Source organism: Mesoplodon densirostris, chromosome 10 (assembly GCF_025265405.1).
Source record: "Mesoplodon densirostris isolate mMesDen1 chromosome 10, mMesDen1 primary haplotype, whole genome shotgun sequence".
Taxonomy (NCBI): Eukaryota; Metazoa; Chordata; class Mammalia; order Artiodactyla; family Ziphiidae; genus Mesoplodon; species Mesoplodon densirostris.
Genome location: NC_082670.1, coordinates 42577440 through 42602767, shown reverse-complemented (window position 1 = coordinate 42602767; position 25328 = coordinate 42577440). Strand labels below are relative to the sequence as shown.

At 35.8% G+C, this 25328-nt stretch overlaps 1 protein-coding gene across 1 annotated transcript in view; it reads right to left on the bottom strand.

Annotated features, from left to right (window-relative positions):
- Nucleotides 1-18310: 18310 nt before the first annotated feature.
- Nucleotides 18311-25328, bottom strand: part of FAM83B (family with sequence similarity 83 member B) — a 69335-nt gene continuing 62317 nt past the window's right edge. The window contains exon 4 of the mRNA XM_060111118.1: nucleotides 18311-20612. Within this exon, the coding sequence (XP_059967101.1) occupies nucleotides 18311-20612 (2302 nt within the window). The remainder of the gene's footprint in view (nucleotides 20613-25328) is intronic.

The following is a 25328-nucleotide window of genomic DNA, read 5'->3' as shown; positions in this document are numbered from 1 at the left end:
GCACAGTGGCACACTGATAATTAGTACTGTGATGATACAGTGACATGAATTAACGCATTCATAATCAGTATTACATGCTATTATCATTGTCAATGGTATTAGGATCTTTGGACTGAAACACTTAATCTGCATTTGTGCCACAGCTGTCCATTCTGGAAGGCTTCCTCTTCCAATTATTATGTTGGATCTTAAGATATCTATTTTTGTGACTTGGCTGTAAAGATAAATGTCACATCTTGGAAGATCACTGCTTTTAATAGGCTAGTGTCTACCTTAAGTGGGGAAATAAAAAAGACAAGGCCTCTTTTTTTCTAGGTAAGAAGAAAAGGCATGTATTAAAAAATTATAATGGGTAAAGTAATATTCTAAAAATTAAAGCTGTGCATCCTACTTCAATTTCATTTGCAAGGAGCTTAGAAATTGCCACTCCATCCTAAAAACAGATAAAAATCTTCATCGACTGATGGGGGTGAGATGGGGAGGGATTAAATTGGGAGATTAAGACTGACATATACACACTACTATATATAAAATAGATAACCAACATGGACCTACTGTATAACACAGGGAACTCTACTCAATACTCTGTAATGACCTATATGGGAAAATAATCTAAAAAAGAGTGGATATATGTATATGTATAACTGATTCATTTTGTTGTATAGCAGAAACTAACACAACATTGTAAATCAACTCTACTCCAATAAAAAAATTTAAAAAATAAATAACTTTTTAGAAAAGGATAAAGTCACAAACTCTCTTGAACAATAAGGGGAAGATGCTGGAAAAAACACTGCCCCTAAGGTTAGAGACACACACAGGTGCACACCATGTGAAGAAGCCATGTCTCAGGGGAGCAGAGATCACCATGGGAACTAGGGTCTGAGTAGGAAAACCTGAACTGGAAATGAAGACTTGCTGAAGCCTCAGTGTGGACACCTGTGAGAGTTCAAAATTCCAGGGGCACCCAGTCACAGGGGAGACCTGACAATATTGGAAGATTTTCCTAGAGGAACTCAGCCAGGTTCCCACAGGGAGAGTGGAAAATGAACCATTTAGAAATACTCCAGAGCACTCTGTTCTTCTAAGAAGGTTGCCCCCAGGGCAAATGAGGTCAGGAGCCCAACCTCCTGGGGTATTATCAGAGCTTCACAAACTTGTGTAAGGGATTTACCCAAATCCAGCCCATTCTAACCATCCTGTCTCACCTTCGGGGGAGAAAAAAAACTGAGAAACACTTATGAAGTTTACAGTCCCAAGGTACAGTCTAACTAAAACACTCAGACCTGATCACAGGACTATAGAATATTTCCCTACCCTACAACTTAACACCATGTTACTAAAGGTCTATTTATAGCACTTCCTTTTACCCAGTACATTATGTCCCTTATCAAGAAAAAAAAACCTGCAAGGCATACAAAAGGCAAAAAACACAGTTTGAAGAAACTGAACAAGCATCATAAACAGACATGACAAGGATGCTGGAATTATTAGACTGAGCATTTAAAATAACCATGATTAATATGCTCAGGGCTATAATGGATAAAGTGCACAACATACAAGAACAGATGGTCAATGTAAACAGGGAGATGGGAATCCTAAAAAAGAATCAAAAAGAAATGCTAGAAAAAAAAAACACACAAAAGAAGAGAAGAATGCCTCTGATGGGCTTATTAGCAGAGAGGACACAACTGAGGAAGGTATCTCTGAGCTAGAAGATCTATCAGTAGAATCCTAGAAAGCTGAAAGGCAAAGAAAATAAAGATTATAAAAAAGAAAGCAAAATATCCAAGGACTGTGGAACAACTACAAAAAGTATAACATATGCATAATGAGATTACCAGAAGGAGAATAATGAGAGGAAGAAAATGAAGAAATATTTGAAACAATAATTACTGGGAATTTGCCAAAATTAATGTCAGAAACACAACCATAGATCCAGGAATCTCAGAAAAAAACACCAAGCAAGAGAAATGTCAATAAAACTACACCTCAGCATATCATTTTCAAACTAGAGAAAATCAAAGTTAAAGAAAAAATTCTGATAAAAAGCCAGAAAAAAAAAAACTTATCTACAGAGGAATAAAGATAAGAATTACATCCAATTTTACCTCAGAAACTATGCAAACAAGAAGAGAGTGGACTGAAATGATTAAAGTGTTGAGAGGGAAAACTTCAGGAGACTAGAATTCTGTTCCCTGTGAAATTATCCTTTAAAAGTGAAGAGAATAAAGATTTCCTCAAACAAACAAAAAATCCTTGAGGGAATCTGTTGCCAGTAGGCCTGCCTTGCCTTGCAAACCTTAAAAGAAATTCTTCAGAGAGAAGAAAAAATAATGTCAGAAACTTCGGTCTACATAAAAAAGGAAGAGTATCAAAGAAGGAATAAGTAAAAGTACAATAAAAATATTTTTCTTATTCTTAATTCATCTAACAGATAGCAGTTTGTTCAAAATAATAGCAATAATGTATTAAATTACAGATGCACATATATGTCTATATATGTGTGAAATGAATGACAGCAATGGTACAAAGGACAAGAGGAAGGAATTAGAATTATTTTGTTATTATAAGGTATTCACACTACATGTGATGTGATATAGTGTTGTTTGAAAGTGGATTTGAACTAGTTAGTTATAAAGGCATTTTGTAAACTCTAGGGCAACCATGGGAAAAAAAAAGGAAAAAAAGAAGTATAATTGATATGCTAAGAAAAGAGAGAAAATGCAATAATATAAAATGCTACATTAAAACCACAAAAGGGAGGGGAATTCCCTGGAAGTACAGTGGTTAGGACTCGGTGCTTTTACTGCCAGGCCCAGGTTCAATCCCTGGTCAGGGAACTAAGATCCTACAAGCTGTGTGGCACAGCCAAAAAAAAAAAAAAAAAAAGTAAAAAGAGTGAAAGACAAAAGTAGGAACAAAGAATAAGAGCAGCAAAGAGAAAATAGTGGTAAATATGGGAGATATTAGTCCACCTGTATCAATAACTACTTTGAATATAAATGCTCTAAGTGAATCAATTAAAAGACAGAAATTGTCAGAGTGAATAAAAAAAAATGACCCAACTGTATGTTTTCTACTAGAAACTCCCTTTAAATACAAAGAAACATATAGATTAGAAATAAATGTATGGAGAGAAATACACCATGTTAACACTAATCAAAAGAAAGTAGAAGTAGCTATATTAATTTTAAGACAGAACAGACTTCAAAGTAAGGAACATTATCAAGCATAAAGAAAGGCATTACATGATGATAAAGAAGTCAGTTATCCAAGAAAACAGATTCTTAATGTGTATGCACCTAACAATGGAGAATCAAACTACACCAGGCAAACGCTGATAGGGGACTTCCCTGGTGGTACTGGGGTTGAGAATCCGCCTTCCAATGCAGGGGACATGGGTTTGATCCCTGGTAGGAGAACTAAGATCCCACACACCACAGGGCTACTAAGTCCACATCCTGTAACTACTGAGAATGTGGGCCACAGCTAGAGAGCCCACGTGCCACAACTTGACAGAAACCTGCACACTTCAGTGGAGGATCCCACATATGGCAACAAAGATCCCAATGAAGATCCCACGTGCCAGAGCTGGGACCCTACACACCAAAAATAAAATAAATAAATAAGTGAATATTTTTAAAAAACTGGTAGAATTGCAAGGATAAATAGATGAATCCACTATCATAACTTAAGACATCAACACCGATCAGAAACAGGCAGATCCAGCAGGCAGAAAATCAGTAAGGACATAGGTAAATAACGACATCATAGATTAACTGATTATAATTGACATTTATAGATTACTTTATCCAACAACAGCAGAATACACATTTTTATCAAGCTCACATGAAACATTCACCAAGATAGACCACATTCTGGGCTGTAAACCACACCTTAACAAACTTAAAAGAGAAATTGTACAATGTCTGCTCTCAGACCACAATGAACTAAACTAGAAATCAATAACAGAAAGATAATTGGAAACTCCCCAAACATTTCAAGATTAAACAGTACAGATCTAAATAACACATGCATCAGAGAAGAAATCCTAAGAGAATTTTTAAAATATTTAAACTAAACTAAAATGAAAACAGAACTTATCAAAATTTGTGGGATACAGCAAAAACAGTACTTAGAGGGAAATTTATAACATTAAATGCATATACTATTAGAGAAGAAAAAAGATCAAAAAACAATCATCTAGTTTCCATCATTGGAAACTAGAGAAAGAAGAACAAATTATATGTAAAGTAAACTGAAGACAAGAAATCATAAGAATGAGAGCAGAAATCAATGAAATTGAAAACAGGAAATCAATAGAGAAAAATCAACAAAACCAAAGCTGGTTCTTTGAAAAGATCAATTAAACTGATAAGCAAATTAAAACAAAATGTTGTACCACTACACTCCTATTAGAAAGGGCAAAATCCAGAACACTGGAAAAACCAAATGCTGATGAGTATGCAAAATGGTATAGTCACTTTGGAAGACAGTTCAGAATTTTCTTACAAAATTAAACTTACTTTTTCCATATAATCCAGGCTTTGCACCCCTTGGTGTTTACCCAGAGGAGTTGAAAACTTATGTCCATACACAAACTTGCACATGAATGTTTGTAGAAGCTTTATTCATCATTGCCAAAACTTGGAGGCTACCAAGATATCCTTCAGTTTGTGAATAGTTAAGTTAAATAAACTACAGTACATCCAAGAAATTGAATTTTATTTAGTACTAAAATGCAATGAACCGTCAATGCCATGAAAAGACACAGAGGAAGCTTAAATGATTATTATCAAGTGCAAGAAGGCAAGTTAAAGATGCTACATACTGTATAATTCCAACTAAATGGCATTCTGGGAAAGTCAAAAGTATGGAGACAGTATAAAAGATTAGTGTTTGCAGTGATGGTGGTGAGACAGTAGAGATGAATAGGTAAAGGACAAAGGATACTTAGGACAGTAACATACTCTGATGATATTATAATGTTTGATATATATCATTATTCTTTTATCCAATCCCATAGAGTGTGCAACACCAAGAGTGAACCCTAATGGGATGGAATTTGGGTGGATGTCAATGTAGGTTCATCCTTGGTAAAAAAAAAAAAAAAAAAAAAAAAAAAACTGATGAGTGACGTTGATAATGGGGGAGGATATGCATGTGTGAGGGCAGGGAGTATGTGAGAAACCTCTGTAACTTTTGTATATACTACTATATTTAAAATAGATAACCAACTAGATATACCCACTGTATAGCCCAGGAACTCTGCTCAATACTCTGTAATAACCTAAATGGGAAAAGAATTTGAAAAAGAATAGATACATATATATGTATAACTGAATCACTTTGCTGTACACCTGAAACTAACACCACATTGTTAATCAACTATACTGCAATATAAAATAAAAATTAAAAAAGAAATCTCTGTAAGTTTTAATGTTATAAACCTAAAACTACTCTAAAGAGCTAAAGTTCTCAAATAAGAACAAATAAAATAAATACATATGCCTAAACTGTGCTTACTTTTAGTATCTTTATCTCATTTTCTGGACAAAACTTTTCAAAATTAAGCTATCTATCTTTATATAATAAGTAAAGCATGTGAGTCTTTGCCTCATTATACTTCCCCTCTCTTCTGAGTCTTCTTAATACTTTTCTGCATGCCTGTTTTGTGCTTTTATTATCATTCTGTTTACTTGAGTCATTCTGCTGGTTCCATATATTGTAAACTTTTTGAAGTCAGGTACTGAATCTTAAAAAGGTATTTGCATTTACTACTATAGGGGATTAATGAAAAATCATTGACTTAAACTGAATAAAATATGTACTTGTGGAAAAGTACATTGTGAGGAAAGATGTGTGTTTTTGTTTGACAGCCACAGAGAGATTTTTATGTGCTACACAGTTTCTTGCATTAAGCTAATGAAAACAGGTCCACTTTTAATGTCTGATTTGCTTTCATCATTTGCAAAGACAAGTATTTGATAAATATGAAGTGGAGAGGAGAATTTATTTTTATGAGAGGGTAAATAAGAAGGGTGAACTCCAGAGAGAAGGAAGATTAGACCCGAAAAGGACTTGCAATTCCTATGCAAGGAAGATACAAGATAGGATATTAGGAGCGTTGGAGAGAGTGCCAAATCTGAGTAAAGTTTGTAGTATTATCTTCCTTCTAGGTCCAGTCACAGCACCCAAGCCTGTTCATCTCTTTCTTCCTTGTCTCTAATACTTACTAAACATTTAGTATAGGTAGAGCATTATTCTAGAAACCATAATATTTTGTATTCTAAGTACCCTGAATTAATTTTCCTGAAGCTAATAGATAAGTATGATTCTGTAATCTAATTTATGATACTAAATCTGGACTGAACAGACTTTGTGGTTCAGACACTAATGGACATGCAATGAGTTTTGAACCATAATCAATTCATCTAGTGACAGATGAGTCAGTTCTAAAATGTAGTATTTTTTTTTCTTTCATAGGCTTTGAAAGCTAATTGTTTCAGTTCAAATTCTGATTCTACCGTTTACTAGCTTCTTGTCCTTTGAGATCATTAAGAAAGTACTGTAAGCTTCAGTTTCCACATTGGGTAAAGAGGGATGATAGTAGAATTTAGCACAAAAATTTCTGTGAGGAACAGTTGAAATAATGCATTTAAAATCCCCACACATTATAAGCACTCAATAAATACTAGCTATTAATACTATTAGAATTAGTGTTGATCTATTGTGCAGCTGTCCCTATTATGGATCTTGACCTCTGGGGCAAACATTTTTGAAAGGATAATTAATGTTGATAAGATTTGAATTACCTGGACTTCAGTAAGCTAGTATTTGTCCATTCAGGATGCATTAAATAAAGAGAACTCTGCCAAGCTCATGAGTCTCCAGTACTCTCTCTCCATACTTAACAAAGCACAGAATAACCAATTTTATGGTTTTTCTACTTTTATTTTAATTTTTTATCTAGCTCTAAATAGCTAGGTGTATTCAAGTGTATTTTATATCAATAATTTATTCCTTATTTAAATTTAACCTGAATAGAATATATAAACCAACGGTATATTTTAAAAATCTAGTTCTTATCTAGTGCTAAGTCTTATAATGTCTTATGATGGTGTCAACACTCCATTATATATAATATTTATTTATTTATTTATATAGACAACCAGGCTATTTAATGATGTCTTTCTTTCTATAAGGTAGTCAGATCAAAATGATCACAGTCACAGAACTCCAGAACAATAGCAAATGAGCTCCCTTGTTATTGAATATAGTGAAACAGAAAAAGTTTTCTTTCTGAAATGGCAAAATAAATTATATTTTGATGATCTATAAATGATATGGATTACATAATTCCAAATTTTTTATTAAAAATAATATACAAATAACATTTGTCCCAATAAGGCAAAGCAAAGTAGATCCAATTCCTCTCCCCTGCTAATATATACAGATAAAAATATCTCTTAACAGCTGAGTAAGCAAACCTACAAATTTGGCTTAGGTGGATACTAACTAACTTTCAACAGGTTGAAGAAGGAACCATTTTAGTGGAAAACTATTTAAGTTTAAAGATGGAGCAAGCATGATTTCTCTCTAACATAATGTCAATCATCAAACATAGGTCCTAGGAAACGTGCGAGCATGTGTGTGCACCGAGGTGAAGGAGGCAAATCAATCCTAAAGAAACAAGTTTTAATATTGTATTTTGGTAGAATATACTATAGTTAAATGTTGTGATTTCAACATTAAATTCTGGCAGTGTAAATGTCCCTGAAATTATTGAAGCTTAAGAATCTTCTTAGAAGCACAGAAATTTAGCTTCAGTGGCTCTCATATTTCTATCCCCAGACTAGCAGCACGAACATCATCTGGGGACTCAGAAATGCATATTTTAGGCCCCCCTCCAGACCTACTAATGTAGAAACTCTAGGGGTAAAATCCAGACATCTATGTTTTCATGAGCTCTCTAAGAGATTTAGATGCACACGAACATTTGAACATCTCTTGTGAAAATCAATTCCTCATAAATGGGAGCAATTTGACATATGTGCCAAGAAGTCTGGAGCAAACAAAAGTCATTAGTTTAAGTAGAATGTTTGCTATTGATGCCTTTTCTAGATCCTTTCAAGTCCTGTCTAGTTATGTTACTCCTTTGACTCAATTAGAGAACATTTTGTACACCACCATACCTCCTCCCCATTCTCTTTTTAACAAGCTCAAGCTCAACTTCATTTTGGTCTTTAAGATGGATCTTGATTCTGGTCAGTGATATTCAGCTAACTCCAGACCCTCCCTTTGAGGGTCAGTGTCATGACACTCATTATCAATCTGACTCACCCTATTGACTAGTTCTACTTTATCTGGTTATCAAATCATTTCTCTATTTCTGGAAAACAGTTTAACATTTATGCACCTCTTCTCATATTTCCACCTCTTATCCCAGAGGAAAGAATGCCCACCCTAGCATGTTCTTCTGACCCCCCTTCTTATTAGCTGCTCTTCAAGGCTGCATTGATTAGTAAGAAGATTAATCAGAGATGAAGCCAATAAACAGGCCACTTTTCACCAGCATGCAAAAAACTGTGTGCTTGTATGAGGATAAAGCATGGTGGGGCAGGAAAGGGGGGCAAAGAGAGGCAGGAGGACTGTGGGAAGCAAACAACATCCCCCTGGATGTAAGCCTTAGCCCTGCTTCTCAGCCAAGACGTGAGTGTGGTACAGAACCAAGGCCAGCATGTCAGGTACTTCCTTATCAAAGAACCCTAGAAGGCACGAGGAATAAAATACAGAATTCAAACACTAAAATTTCCCTCCCCTAAATCCTAATTTCTCAGACCCAGCCACTGTTTTCCTATTTTGTTCTCTGAATCCAGAGTTTTGCTTGGATACCCACCAAAGATCTCCAGTTTTAGAGGAACTTAGTTGTTTTAATAAGTCCCAGAGTTGCTGGAAATATCTATGGAGGAGCCCCCTTAGCTAGCCATAACTGTCTATGGCAACTACTCCCAGTTAAATCAGCAGTTTATATGCTTTATATGGTTCACATATCAATCTTTGGGGGCCTCATCATATTCCTTGTTAATACCACAAAATATTGGGTTCTGTGTTGGACTATCTGTTGTGGTCCCTTGTTACACCTCCAATATTCTAAGTTCTGCCTTCCTCTCCTCTTTCCAGCTGGAGGAGCTACACTCTCCCCATGCCTCATTAGAAGTGATTCTAGTTTATAGCTCTAGGCAGATCTTTCTTTGATAATTCTGCTATAGTTACTCAGTCCATGTCTGATTATATTTTGAAATATAATAACTTTACTTGGCAAATAATATCAGGACAGAAGAGATCCTTTGTGAAAATGCTTCAGCACTGAGTTTGTGTTTCTATCATGAAAAACTATCTGGATAAAGAGAAATTCAAGAGATGACATACTTAGGAAGTCATCAAAGTCTTCCTTTGTTGTTACATTTAGCCTAAGGCAGTTTTCTGGTTGCTATCATCTTGAGAAATGTTGGTGTGTATTATACACATTTATATCCTCATCATAAATGTGGAGGAAGTATTTAAGATACACAGCCAGAATATTGCATTTAAATAAGGGGTTTCCAGGAAAGTGCTCAGGAAAACTCTCATCGACTATTTAAAACATGCAATAAACAGCAAAATAAACATATTTTCAGCAGGGGAGATTCATTGGTTTTGTGGTCACTGGTGAAAAAAAATAAGGCTAAAATCACTGCCATTTGCTCTTCTTTCCTCTCTCTCTTCTCTTGATTTCTTTTCTCCTCTCTTTTCTAGCTGTCCCTAGACAATCTTACTCAGTGTAATTATCCACTTCAATTATCCACTTCAATGCAGATTACTTCCACAACTATCTCACTCTTCTCCCCTGAGCCCCATATATACAGCATTAATGACTGCCTACAACCTAGTGTCTGAAATATAACAACTACAAATGACTCAGCATCCTTTCCTCCACACACCACCACACACCACGTCTGCTCCTTCTTCTATATACCTTACCTCAGGTAAGGAAACTCTGCAGCCTTCCAAGCTAAAAAACTCATATGATCAAAACTCATCTCTTTCCTTTAAGAAAAATCATAATTTTGGTTATCAACTATTCTATTCTAATTCCAAAACCTTTTCAATTTTGTTCCCTCTTCTTCATCCCCCAAGGCCACTGCATTTGTTCATTACCCATTAAAAATTTCTTAGATTTCTGCAGTAGCTTTAGTTGGACTCTGGATCTCCACGTTTCCTCCTCATCCATTTTTAGTAGCACTTCCTAAGATTAATTTTTACCAAAAAAAATTTTAAAGGTCATTCCAAGCTCAAGAGCCTTCAAAAATTTCTCACTGCTTCCAAGATACAGTCTAGACTTTAGCTTGGCACATAGGATGCCTTATAATTTGGCTCTAAAGCTTCTTTTCTGACATTTACTGTTCCTTCTTTGCACCCCCATAAACACTAAGATCAAACCACACAAACCTCTCCATTGCTTTAGAAAAATACCACACCTTTTACACATTTCTATCTTTGTATATGCTTTTCCTCTGCCTAGAGTAGATCCTCCACTTTATCTTACTAGCATACAGAGACTCCACTGTGGCTTTTCACATGGGATATTAACTGTTTATTTGTGACTCGATCACTAAATTATGCTTCTGGAAGGAGGAGATTGTGCATACACCATAGGTATCCAGCAAATAATAGACATTTAATTTCAGTGAATGAATACTTAAATAAATCCAAGGCAGCAACCATAGTAATTACATCCATAAATAATGATCTTAGTGATGTTAGGATAAGGTCAACAAATCAGTGAGTAGTAAATTGTTCAGGAGATATACATTTTAGGGAGGATGAAAAATCTGGAAATATACCATTTTCTCTTCTCTTTTTACTTGCAGAATGATGGAAAATTTGACTCCACATTTAAAATCAGCCCAGTGAATTCTACTTTACATCCCTATCAAAAACTAATTCAGAAATGATGTCATAAATTTCTCACACCTAATACTGAGTCAATTCCCCATGTGTAGTGTTAGGGACATTACTTCTTCTAAGGGAAACGCAGATGGTGATCATGAATGACACAAAGAAACACATTTTGGGTCTTTGATGATATTAAGGAATAATTGATAAAGGTATTATAGAAAATATCCTTAAATATTAACGATATTTAGAAAATATCCTTAACTTTTAGTGATACATAATGAAAACACAGAAGTGACATCTGATATTGCTTCAAAATAATATGAAATGGTGAAACAGTTAAAAGTGTGGATGATACATTTATCCATGAGTTGATGGGTGATGGGTATTTATTAAAATATTTGTCCACATGTGTATATGTTTGAAAATTTCTCAATAAGTTAAAAAAATACATTTTCCATCATGACCAATGCCTCCACAATTGTGAACAATTAAAATGACATCAAATATTTGTTCTTGCTATTTGTGAGGCACTCTGATATTTTCTATTCTAGTCTCTCCTATTTTATTTTTAAAAATATAATTATGGGGCCTCCCTGGTGGCGCAAGTGGTTGAGAGTCCGCCTGCCGATGCAGGGGATACGGGTTCGTGCCCCGGTCTGGGAGGATCCCATATGCCGCGGAGCGGCTGGGCCTGTGAGCCATGGCCGCTGAGCCTGCTCGTCCGGAGCCTGCGCGTCCGGAGCCTGTGCTCCGCAACGGGGGAGGCCACAACAGTGAGAGGCCCGCGTACCGCAAAAAAAAAAAAAAAAAAAAAAAAAAAAAAATATATATATATATATATAATTATGGACCACTAAATTTATTTGTTTTGATAGTGGGTAATGGCAAACACTCTGTTACACAGTGGAATAATTTTTCATATGTTAGTCTCCCACTGTCCAATGCTCCCTCTAAGAGTTTTCTATATTCCACATTAATTAGTAACCACCTCATAAATCGCCCAGCCTCTTAAACATCGTATCTTCTTGACGTTGCTCTAATTCTGACACATGGTTCTTGACACGAAGTCTGCTGTAGAAAATTTTTCTAGAATTGGTCTAAACAGATGAAGATTAAGGCAGGCCATGGATAAAGCTAAGGCAACCTAGGAAAGACAATTCATGACATCATAAAATCGTTTTCCTGACTCAGAACAGGTATAACTCTTTTTTTTTTTTTTTTTTTTGGTGATATATGGCCTTTATTATGTTGAGGTAAGTTCCTTCTATGCCTACTTTCTGGCGAGTTTTTTTTTTTTTTATCATAAATGGGTGTTGAATTTTGTCAAAACTTTTTCTGCATCTATTGAGATGATCATATGACTTTTATTCTTTAATTTGTTAATGTGGTGTATCACATTGATTGATTTGTGTATATTGAAGAATCCTTGCATCCCCAGGATAAATCCCACTTGATCATTGTGTATGATCCTTTTAATGTGCTGTTGGACTCTGTTTGCTAGTATTTTGTTGAGGATTTTTGCATCTATGTTCATCAGTGATATTGGCCTGTAGTTTTGTGGGGTTTTTTAAGTATTTATTTATTTATTTATTTATGGCTGTGTTGGGTCTTCGTTTCTGTGCGAGGGCTTTCTCTAGTTGTGGCAAGTGGGGGCCACTCTTCATCACGGTGCATGGGCCTCTCACTACCACAGCCTCTCGTTGTGGAGCACAGGCTCCAGACGCGCATGCTCAGTAATCGTGGCTCACAGGCCCAGCTGCTCCGAGGCACGTGGGATCTTCCCAGACCAGGGCTCGAAGCCATGTCCCCTGCACTGACAGGGAGATTCCCAACCACTGCACCACCAGGGAAGCCTGGCCTGTAGTTTTCATTTTTTCTGACATCTTTGTCTGGTTTTGGTATCAGGGTGATGGTGGCCTCATAGAATGAGTTTGGGAGTGTTCCTTCCTCTGTTGTATTTTGGAAGAGTTTGAGAAGGCTAGGTGTTAGCTCTTCTCTGTTTGATAGAATTCTCCTGTGAAGCCATCTGGTCCTGGGCTTTTGTTTGTTGGAAGATTTTTAATCGGTTTCAATTTCAGTGCTTGTGATTGTAGACAGGCATAACTCATTTTATTGGACTTTGTCAAGTTTGGGGTTCACTGGAGAGAACTACTAAGAAATTAAAAGTTATTACTGACTTTATCCAAGTAAAAAGTATTCAAAGCAATGCTAGTGGAATGATAATCATATTATGTTAATATTTACCTGTGCTCTTCTTTCGAGGGGGCCAAATTACAAAGTAGGTGTGTTTGATATTTACATACTCCTATAAAGTACAAAACATTACCATTTTCATTTAATATGAAAGAAATCAAGCACAGTGTTTCTTAAAACACTCAAGAAAACTTGCTGCACCTCCTGATGATCCAGACATTCTTTCTTCTTACATCAAAAGTCTACTGCAGGGTTTCCCTGGTGGTGCAGTGGTTAAGCGTATGCCTGCAGGTGCAGGGGACATGGATTCGTGCCCTGGTCCGGGAGGATCCCACATGCCGTGGAGCAGCTGGGCCCGTGAGCCATGGCTGCTGAACCTGTGTGTCTGGAGCCCGTGCTCCGCAATGGGAAAGGCCACAACAGTGAGAGGCCCGCGTACTGAAAAAAAAAAAAAAGTCTACTGTAACCTGCACACCTTGAACAAAGTAGGTTCCCAGTATGAGTGATGAATAAATAAATGAGCTAGATTATTGAAACAGTTATGGGAGAAATATCCAATCAGACGTATTATACTTTTCTTTGTTAACTCAAGAGTATTCCTCTGTATATTTCTCTTTTCTGTTTTTAATGCTTTCAGCTCAGGTAATCCTACCTCTGGTAATTCTTTTCCTCAGGCAGGATACAAACTTACTTCTTTTAAGGCCGTTCTATTTTTTCTAGTTCAATTACCTCAGGATGGTCTATGGCTCCTCAAATCAACTGAGCCTATTCATAAGTTTCCTTTAGGATGGCCACAAAAATAAAACCTCATTTATGTCCCATACTAACCCGTTGAACCCGAATTTTCTTAAACATTGACATTTATGGTGAATGTAAAAAAAGTCAAAGTTTGTTTTTACTTAACTATTTAAAATTTTGGTTACTTACTTAAAAATCACATTTTCCTTTAAAAGGCCACTATTTAATTCAATGGCATCTTAATCTGTGATATAAGGGACATTTTTTTCCCCTAAGGAAAATGCATTTTGAGTTATAAGTAACTTTCAGATTTCAGGTTGTATAATGTCACTAACTGATGTAATACAAATGCACCTTCAGAATATTTTACTCAAACTAAATGCTACAAAATTCTACAAAAATCAGCTATCGATATTTTAACAAAATAGTCTCTATTTTTTCAAAGTCACGAGTTATTTAAAATAGCTACTATATTCCAGTAGAAATAGAAAGAGAATGAGTGTATGTGATATTGTTAAGGGAAGAATACTGTCACTGGATACCAAATGTGTATAAATTATTAAATGAAATGTAATTGTTAATCCAAAAAGTTAAGCATTTAAGACAGTATTTCAAAATTTATGGAGAAATATTTTTAAATGTGTAAAAATCTAAATTCATTATATAACAACTAAGTGAAAAACATCAGTGTCAGTGGCGAAATCCAGGGTATGAAGATAAAAAATAAACAACTTGATGCATAGATTTTGTACAAAATTATTTAATATTCACTTATTAAATCTCATAACAAAAAATTTGGAAGAATATTTGCTAACATTGCACGTATATAAAAAGTTGATTCTCTGGTTTATAATTTCATCTTTTTCTTTTTAAATACTCTAGAACCAAATGAATCTTATGATAAACTTTTTTAAAAAAAAAAACAGCATCACACATAGGTCACACATTATGTAAAACAATGATTCTAATTTATACCTGTTAGCCATAGGCACATTAAGAATCAACAGATATCCACAAAAGACAAATATCAGTGGGATAGTAGTTGAATAATTGGAAAATCTTGAGTAAAGTTATAGTTGAGTGCAGCCATAGTTCAACCTTATCTGGGTCACATTAGATGCCACCTAGATTAAATAAGATATTTGTTTCCACAAATGTAGATGGCCACCATATATCCAGACCTCAACACATTGCATCAGAATTGTGGCCAACCCCAATCCCTGAAACAGAGGGATAGCAGTGTGTTCAGGATACAGGCACTTAAACTATTCTGAAACTGTCAAGAGCTACTTTGAAATCATACCTAATTTTCTGAGTTTCTGCTTACAAACTAATGTCCTATGTAGAGAGTAAAAAACGCCTCACCAAACTTTAATATAAAATTGCATCTAAGTGACATTATCTTTCCACCAAAATTAACATGGGGAGAAAAAGAAAATATATTGCTTGAAATGATTACATCCACGAAGCTTGGGTGTGTCTGTTGAAAATTCAAAACCCTGAGTAAATTATCTGAAACATTGTATGCTTGCTCAGTCTTACCCCTGTGGAGTTTCTCAGCCTCAGAAAATTTGGAAAGTTACTGTGTATAGATGCTGACATATAAATATTTCTGGAGGAAAAAATAGAAGGAAAATAAGAAAAGAGGCAGAGGGGAATAAATCTGTCATGAAAAAGCCCAAGCTAACAGTTACAGGTGGATGGAATGAAACCCTGGGCTTCCAACTCTCCCAGGGAGAGGAGGAACTCAGGATCTACTTAAAAGCTATCTGTGTTTCCAGAAATGATGGCAGCTGCTGTACAAAAAGGCAACAGACTTTTGCATATAATTAAACTGATTAAAACTCTATAGTCTTTATGTAATTTCAGCTTTATGCAGTTTCAGTTGCATTGCTGTAAACTTCAGGACTTCCAATTTCAGAGCTGCCTAACAACAGCCCATTAGCCCCTTCACTCTGAAAGGTACCCTATCTCACTATAACAAAGAATGGGTAATATTAAAATCAATCTGGTTTGGTTAACTCCAGATTCTCCTTTGATAAATCAGTAAACGACTATGGTCCAGAATCACAGAAATGAATTTTTCTAAGAGTAAAATGAAAAATCTCTCTCACTCATTAAACCTCAATTCTAATGCTTTTTAATAATCTGATACTAATCTGTGAAGATCATACAATTGCCAGATGACTCTAAAATTTAAAACGCTAACAGTTAGAAACACTTTTCTTATTGTGCCTGAACTCCGTATTTGACGATAAGGAACTACACATTCCAAAGACCATTTTCTTAAAAAAAATCAATTTTTTTTTGTAAATATACTTGGCTACTTTTCCTGTGAAAAATGACTGTTTACTCTTAATGTTTATTTTTATGCTGTTAAAGTATTAGGAAGTGTGCAAATTTTCCAATCTTTTACACTCAGCTTTCCAAAACAAGCAAACCCCACGTCGTAGTACTTGGAAATTCCCTATGTTATAACAGGAGCTTTAAAAGCGACTTTTATGAATGATGTGAAATTGAGTACTATATTCTGGATTTGTGTATATAAAATGTTATTGCTGTACAGTTAGTTGTATATTTCTGCAACTCTTAAAGAGAGAGCAAAAAAGAAAGACAATGAAACCTTTCCTAGTTGATCATTGTTGAGTCAGGAAATATAAACGTTCTCTCATTTAATTCTCAACAGTTTGGGTGAGGCAGGTGTTGAACACATTGGGGAGGTAATAGGATGTGACAGAGTGTTATAGACACTTTAGTACCATGACTCACTGGTGATGTGGTTTGGGACATTACCTCTCTGAGTCTCAGTGTCGTAATTATCACCTGTAAATAATGAGGACAATGGTAGCTGCAAAATAGTGCCGTGGGGACTTTAGATTCTAGCTCAGGACCTGGTCTATGGATGTTATGTTTTCTTCTTCTGCTGTCGTGTATTTTCCTGACGTGTTTCTTATCATGGTTTTAAAAGACTGTGGAAAATTATTTTAATGTCATAGATATTTCAGTATCATTATTTTAATTACTTAGTAATGACGTACATATTAATATTTAACTGAATCTTGAAGTTTGAAAACAACATGTTGCCTCATATAGCAACTTAGAAGGTGTTAAATGATATATTTAAAGTGTCATAGGGGATTTCCTTGGTGGTCCAGTGGTTAAGACTCTGCTGCAGGTGTCATGGGTTCAATCCCTGGTCGGGGAACTAAAAAAAAAAGTTTCATAGAAACACTTTCCACTTCTCAAATGATGCATTGTTTCTTGAATTCTATTCCTTGTGGATAAAGTAAAGCCAAGTTAAAGTCTCTGTCATGGATATGGAGCTTTTATGTCATTACTCTAAGAAAGGCAAAGTGTATCTTATGAACTGCATATCATCATCAAATTAAGATATAGAAAGATTTAAAACTTTCAATGAGGCCCCAAGGTCATGGAAGAAGCAAGCCAGGTAGCATTTCTCCTCATTTTCATCAGGGTTCTCTCAAGAAAACACTATGCAGTCAGAGTGAATTTGGCACAGTATAAAAAAGAGCAAAGACTTTGCAAGCAAAACACATAAGCACTGTCATACTAATCCAAGATAAAAATTTATGTAGAAGTTTACATTTCTAAAAGCTTCTTTGTATTAGAAAAAAAGAGAGGAATAATTCAGGTTTTCCAAATTCCTGCTGGCTTGCTATAAGTTTGAAGGAAAGAATGACAATAAAAGTCCAGCAACTGATGGGTGGAGTGCAGTACAGGCTCCCTTGGTCCAGAGTGGAAATAAGCACAACCTGAAAATAAATTTCTATGGTGTACTTGAACTACCTGAGGCTGATACTTTGCAAATACCTCAGATAAAATAAAATATGTGCGGTGCTATATGGTTTAAATTGTACTATTGCTGCCCAACCAGTTCCACAGAAAAATTAATAAAACATTAATAAAATACAAGTTATCTCGTAGAATTTAAAGGTAATTAAAAACCACAAAGGCTTTGCCCTATTTTCTCATAATTTGAAGATATGAAAACCCCACAAAGCTGTACTATAAAGGACCATTGACAGCATTATGATCCATTTTAATAAGGAGAGTATTTGCAATGAATGGTTAAAAATCCATATACCATCTCTCCACCAAAGTTTCCATTTAAGACTTAAGAAGATCTTCAGTCTGAAGAAAACAGTTTCATCACATTTGTCTTACCATTACCATTTAAAAATCATGTATTTATAGACATTCCATCTACAGTGTAATTAAGCACAACTAAATTTATCAAAAAGAACAATAACTTTACTATACATTAGTAAGTTGGTAAACATATACTTCACACCCAAAATTCCACCCTCATAGAAATCTATTAGGATATTACAAACAAAATCTACAATGTTCTTTGGACAAATATTTATAGCCACATTCATTTTGTATTTTAAAGTCTATTTGTAGTTACAGTATTTCATTTATTTTTGTGTATGAAGTTTCCAAACTTCTGTATAAATCCTCGAAACTTGTTTTCATTTGGCTGATATGAGTGGTAAACACCAGTGTTGTAATTAAGCATTGGGCTGGACCTGCCATAACTATTGCCCATAGCTGATGATTTCTTTTCCGGGTTTTGTCTACTGGTATTTGGCATGTTGCTTGTTGGCTGAATAGAGCTTTCAATACTACAAAATGGCTCAAAACGACTGTAAACACGCCGGTCAATTGAATGAGTTCTTATAAGCTCATCATTGGGCTTTGGTCTTGGAGGAGAAGCTGGTTTTCTTTCAGGAACAACAACTGCTTTAACCTCCTTCAAATCTTGGTACTGGATCTGCTCAGTGTTGAATCTCGGGGCAGAGGCATCTCCTGCCCTTTCCAAGGACTTGCTCTCAACTGCACCTGAAGAAGGTATAGTTTTTTTACTTTCATCAGATGAAGAATGTATCACCTGAGATGAACAAGCTGCTACATCTTCCTTACCATTGTGGTTGCTTCCTGGAGAGCTGGATGAAGAGGAATGTTTTCTTCTAGGAGATGAATCAATTTTGGGTTCTGATTTTTTTTGTTTTTGATTCTCTTCAGCCTCAGAAACTAAAGTGTCAGAACTACTACACATTCTATAAAAGACAGGTGCTTTATTTTTGGATAGATTTTCTTTCTTTTCTGGGGTAAGGCTAAGTAATGATCTTAACTTCAGAGATCCCTTTTTCAAAAAACTTGGGGAACCCTTCACTTCTTTCTTGGAAGTGAGTTCTTTGTTGGGTTCTTCTTTATTCACATCAAGCAAAGCAGCAATGGAAATTGACTTGATAGCAGTGCCACTGGGAAGGTCTCTCTTAGTAACCTCTTCCTCATCCTCTTCCATGGCATGGGTCACATTATGAATGCTTCTAGAACCTTTTAACAAATCTTCTTTAGGTTTTTCTGGTTGTCTAATTGGATTCCTGGTAAGTGTACTATACACATAATGCTTACTATTTCCATGACTTAAATTGGCTTTTGAGTGGTCAGTGAATGGGAAACTTCGCCTTTTAAGCAGATTCTCATTCTGTTGATTCTTTAGGTTTTCTGTCTGTTTATTTACAGGCAAGGTTGTATATAAATAGTTGTTTGAGTCCGTAGGGCCATTTGTAGTTGGGATTAAAACTGCCAGGTGGCTTTTGGGAACCTGTAAGGTGTGCGTTTTTGGTGCCTCCGACTGCAACGGGAGCTTGGGGGTTGATTCCTGTGAGGGTTTGTTTGTCAGATGCTGTGCGCCTGTTGGGGTGTCTGGGATCTTCTTAGGCGTGCCACTTCCCTGGGACCCAATGACTGTTGAATTTGAAGAATCAGTTGTACAACTGTTAACTTCCTGTTGCTCAGGTAAAGTGGGTTTAAACACAAAAGAAGAACGAAGCCGAGAGTGAGTATAAACGGTATTGGCTTTCAAATTCTCAGGACCGTCGTAGCCCTCAAACCGATCACCTAGAACTGATCCATTGGAATCACGGGAAGCTTCTGAATGATCATTTAAGTAGGATTCAATTCTCCAGTTACGCAAGAATGACTTGGTGGTATGTTCAAGGGTTGGCATGTGTTGTTGCAAAAAGCGAATATGATTATCTGTCCCGTTAAAAGACCTCCGCACATTGGAATTCCTTTCTGGGAGGTTTGTTGTCTTCCTCTGGGCAAGTCGGTCAGCAAAACTCTGGGCAGGTGTGTTCTGGTGGCCTGCATAGCCTCCCTGTGACGAGGATGCCACACTGAGACTATCTGAAGGCTTTTTCCAATTACAGGGAGCATTAACGTTTCGATTCAGAGCCCTGTTAAGCATCAGGTATGGTGTTGTTTCTGGCTGTTCCCCAGCATAACTATGCCTCTTCCAATTTTCACTTATCTGACTGTGTTGATGCTGACGGATTGGACAATTAAAGTTGGGAACAAAATGAGGTTTGTATACATGATTTCTTATGTTATATCTGTCACATTCATTGAGAGCATATATCCTTCTGTTTTTGAAGTAGCTAGAATCTAGTTTATGAATTTTGTCTTGTCTACCAAAAAGGTTTCTTTGGCTGGAAATGGAAGCTAAGGAAGACACTGAACGCTGGTAAGTGCCATTCTCCCAGAGCGCTTTGCTGTGCTTCACGCTTGCTGACTCTTCCAATGCAAATGAGCTGGGGACACAGGACCTGGCATAGAGAGTCCTGAATTCTTCATCAAAGGACTCAACAAGTTGTCCTGTGATTATCTGAACCATGCTGAGGTGTGCTTTTTCAAATGACCACATGTAGCTGGGAAAAAAAAATCAAAATACGCAAATTTTAATTGTGCTTACAATATTTAGCTCTATTAAGAAAAGTGTCATTTAATGTTGACAAAAGAGTATTTTTGTTTATTTTCCTTAACTACCATAATCTAGAACATCTTCAGTCATTACATGCTTGCAGTACATGTCTTCCCACTCCTATATTCATATGTTAAATAACAAAGCAACACAAGTTCTGGCTTTCAATCCATCCATAATTTCAAGAAGTACAAAGAAAAGCCTGGTGTGCATTTTTCATCTATGCCTATTAAGATTTTATGGAGTAAAATATGACACATATTCCATATACAGCATCCTGGCAGGGTGCAGGCAAGCTGATATTGGAGGAAAAGTTGAGAGACCTGGCCTCTGCCAAGCTGTCTATTCCACAGGAACTTGGACCTCAGTGTCCTCCCGGCCAGAATGAGGATAAGGAGAGCATAATCACTACAATTCCTTATGGTCCTAGCATGTAATGATGAAAGATCATCTGTGCCAATGCATGTATTTCATCTCTGTGGCTTAAGAGTAAGTGTAATTTAGGTGCCAGTGTTTGGAAACAGACAGGATTTGTGGCAGCAGCTTCAGCCACTAAGGGCATCCTTCACTTCACTCAGTATATACAGTAAATTCAGTACTTACAAACCATGCCAATCAGAATGCCAATTAAGACCTTTCCATGTAGAATACAATTTCTAGGGGATTGAAGTTTGTAATTACTTTATAGTACTTTGTGAAACTTCAAATCTCTCTCCTGGAGTTTAGAGGCAACAGTTATCTTGAAGTTTCATATATAATTTTAAAACTTATTTTAGAAAATCTTGATAATGTAACATACAGAGTAACTGAGCTGAAAAGGCCATTGCTAATATGCTATGTCTCAAAAAATGTACATGATACAATGGGGGTTTATACAAAAGAAAAAGGAGACGGAGCCATTGTCCACAATAAAGGAGCTTACTGTTTATACAGGGAAGATAATAACAGAGGCAGATGGAAATATTAAAAGAATGTGCAGAACAATAATCTAAAATACATAAAATATCATAAACAGTGGTGTATAACTTAAAAATCTTCTTATTCTGATATGCTTAATTTTATCAGTATGCTTACTGAGTGCATAGTATGAGAAGAATATTTTTATGTACAGATGTATGGACCACCAGGATGACTTACAAGAAATAGTAGAAAAGTGAATCATTCGAGGAATTTTCAATCCAACTGAAGGTATGAATATAAAATTTGTTAAAAACAGCAAGTAAAGGAATAAATATTCAGCTATCAAATAGAAGAAAATCCCCAGAGACAGTAAGAGTTTAGCAGTACTTTGACAGAGACTAGAAGCCTAGAAGTTCAAACTTGAAAAGTGTGGGAAAAAAATTTGTGTCAAAGAAGAAATGCATGGAAAAAGGAAGGAAGCAATAGTGGCTATGTTGAACACAGAAAACAAATTATATTTAGCTGAAATAAGAAGCTATATAAGAGACCGATGAACTAGTGGGGGAAATCTTGAAAGCAAAGCAGGGAGATCACAAGATTTAAAAAGAAAGTACAAAATTCTCTCTAAGTCAAATCTGTGGACAATATTAAGTATCTTCCAGGTTTTCCTATGACAATTTCAAATGAGGGTATCCAATTCAAAATCTGATTTACACACATTGATAAAAAAAGTATATGTGTTTTATCTCCTCATTGTTAGTATCATGATGTAGCAAAACACCTGCTGTGTTTTCCTGATAAAACTGTCCTGTGACTGTGAGCTGTCACACAGTGTGTGACATGGTGAGTACAGATGCCAGACCTCTCTAGAAATGCTGGGCATTTAGCATTTCAAGAAGTTTTATGGCTAAGAAATTTGAATTAAAGAAGAAGGCATTCTGAATTTGCCTACAACGAAAACAACAGCAATACAAGAACAGCAGAGATGAAGGCTGCTTTTACCCAAAAGGGAGAGTACATTTTTAACCAGTTTCTACAAAGACTGGTTCATAACAGTTCCACCAGATCCTCTTATATTTGGTAACAATAAGAAAACTCCATAATTATTAGTCAGAAAAAACCAAAATGACAAGGGGTGAAAATCATTAATTTTTTAAAAAGAAGAATATTTAAAATTAACATGAAATAAAAAAGAGAGTAGAGCTGTTAGATAATTGTTTTGATGAATTTTAATAATCTGTGGTCCTATGTATTCCATATTCACTTACACAAACAACAACTTAAATTTTGCCTCTGGCTTATGATACAGATAAGAAGATAAAGAGTTTCTGTTGTTGTTTGCTTGTTTGTTTTTTCCAACACCAATTTTAAAGTAGCTCAGTTACAGTCATCTCAACAGATATCACCTGTTAATACCTAGTAAGACAAAATTGATGTGAATTTATTGTTGAAGATAATCTTCAAAGTCAAGTTAAATAATAAAAATAGAAAGTGCTCATTATGATGAGATTAATAAACACCATTCTATAAGTCAAGTGAACTCCATTTTAATTAAAATTTCAATTAAAACCCCTCTAAAAACAAGTGGGTCTGACTAAATAGAAACACAAATAATGAGTCTTTAAAAGAATTCATTAATTTCAAGCACTAGTTGTAATTTCTGCTCTTAACACATTTTAAAATTCTAAAGAGGATTTTCAATATAGGGTCACTGAGCTCAAAGAGAAATTTAACAAATATTAACAGTTAAAACAGGCCTAAAATAGCAGTTGACATTAGGGGCTTTGGATGAATTAACTCATTTAATTCTCACGACACACGGTAGGTTCTATTATTATCCTCCTTTTAGGGAGGAGGAAACTAAAGGACAATGAAGTTAAGTAACTTGTCCAGGGCCACCCCATACAATGTGTTGCCTCCTTCTTGTGGACTATTTAAGTTCTTAAGAGAAGAGGCAAAATTTGCCCTCACATTGTCCTGTTGACATCCACAGCTCTCCTGGCTTCATCCTGCAGTCTTTAGTATTCAGTGACCTAGGAGACCACGTGTTTGATTTTTTTTTTTCTGGTTTGTTATCAAGATAAATTATATTGATTGATTTCTTTTTTACATCTTTACTGGAGTATAATAGCTTTACAATGGTGTGTTAGTTTCTGCTTTATAACAAAGTGAATCAGATATATATATATATATATATATATATATATATATATATATATATATATATATATACATATGTTCCCATATCTCTTCCCTCATGTGTTTCCCTCCCTCCCACCCTCCCTATCCCACCCCTCTAGGTGGTCACAAAGCACCGAGTTGATCTCCCTGTGCTATGTGGCTGCTTCCCACTAGCTATCTATTTTACGTTTGGTAGTGTATATATGTCCATGTCATTCTCTCACTTTGTCACAGCTTACCCTTTCCCCTCCCCATATTCTCAAGTCCATTCTCTAGTAGGTCTGTGATTTTATTCCTGTCTTAACCCTAGGTTCTTCATCACGTATTTTTTTTTCTTAGATTCCATATATATATATGTGTTAGCATACAGTATTTGTCTTTCTCTTTCTGACTTACTTCACTCTGTATGACACACTCTAGATCCATGGACCTCACTACAAATAACTCAATTTCGTTTCATTTTATGGCTGAGTAATAATTCCATTGTATATATGTACCACATCTTCTTTATCCATTCATCCAATGATGGACACTTAGGTTGTTTCCACCTCCTGGCTATTGTAAATAGAGCTGCAATGAACATTTTGGTACATGCCTCTTTTTGAATGATGGTTTTCTCAGGGTATATGCCCCGTAGTGGGATTGCTGGGTCATATGGTAGTTCTATTTGTAGTTTTTAAAGGAACCTCCATACTGTTCTCCGTAGTGGCTGTACCAATTCACATTCCCACCAGCAGTGTAAGAGTGTTCCCTTTTCTCCACACCCTCTCCAGCATTTATTGTTTCTAGATTTTTTGATGATGGCCATTCTGACTGGTGTGAGATGATTTCTCATTGTAGTTTTGATTTGCATTTCTCTAATGATTACTGATGTTGAGCATTCTTTCATGTGTTTGTTGGCAGTCTATATCTTCTTTGAAGAAATGTCTATTTAGGTCTTCTGCCCATTTTTGGACTGGGTTGTTTGTTTTTTTGTTATTGAGCTGTATGAGCTGCTTGTAAATTTAGGAGATTCATCCTTTGTCAGTTGCTTCATTTGCAAATATTTTCTCCCATTCTGAGGGTTGTCTTTTGGTCTTCTTTATGGTTTCCTTTGCTGTGCAAAAGCTTTGAAGTTTCATTAGGTCCCATATGTTTATCTTTGTTTTTATTTCCATTTCTCTAGGAGGAGGTGGGTCAAAAAGGATATTGCTGTGATTTATGTCATAGAGTGTTTTGCCCATGTTTTCCTCTAAGAGTTTGATACTTTCTGGCCTTACATTTATGTATTTAATCCATTTTGAGCTTATTTTTGTGTATGGTGTTAGGGAGTGTTCTAATCTCATATTTTTACGTGTACCTGTCCAGTTTTCCCAGCACCACTTATTAAAGAGGCTGTATATTGTCCACTGCACATTCCTGCCTCCTTTATCAAAGATAAGGTGACCATATGTGTGTGGGTTTATCTCTGGGCTTTCTAAACTGTTCCATTGATCTATCTTTCTGTTCTTGTGCCAGTACCATACTGTCTTGATTACTGTAGCTTTGTAGTGTAGTCTGAAGTCCAGTAGCCTGATTCCTCCAGCTCCGTTTTTCGTTCTCA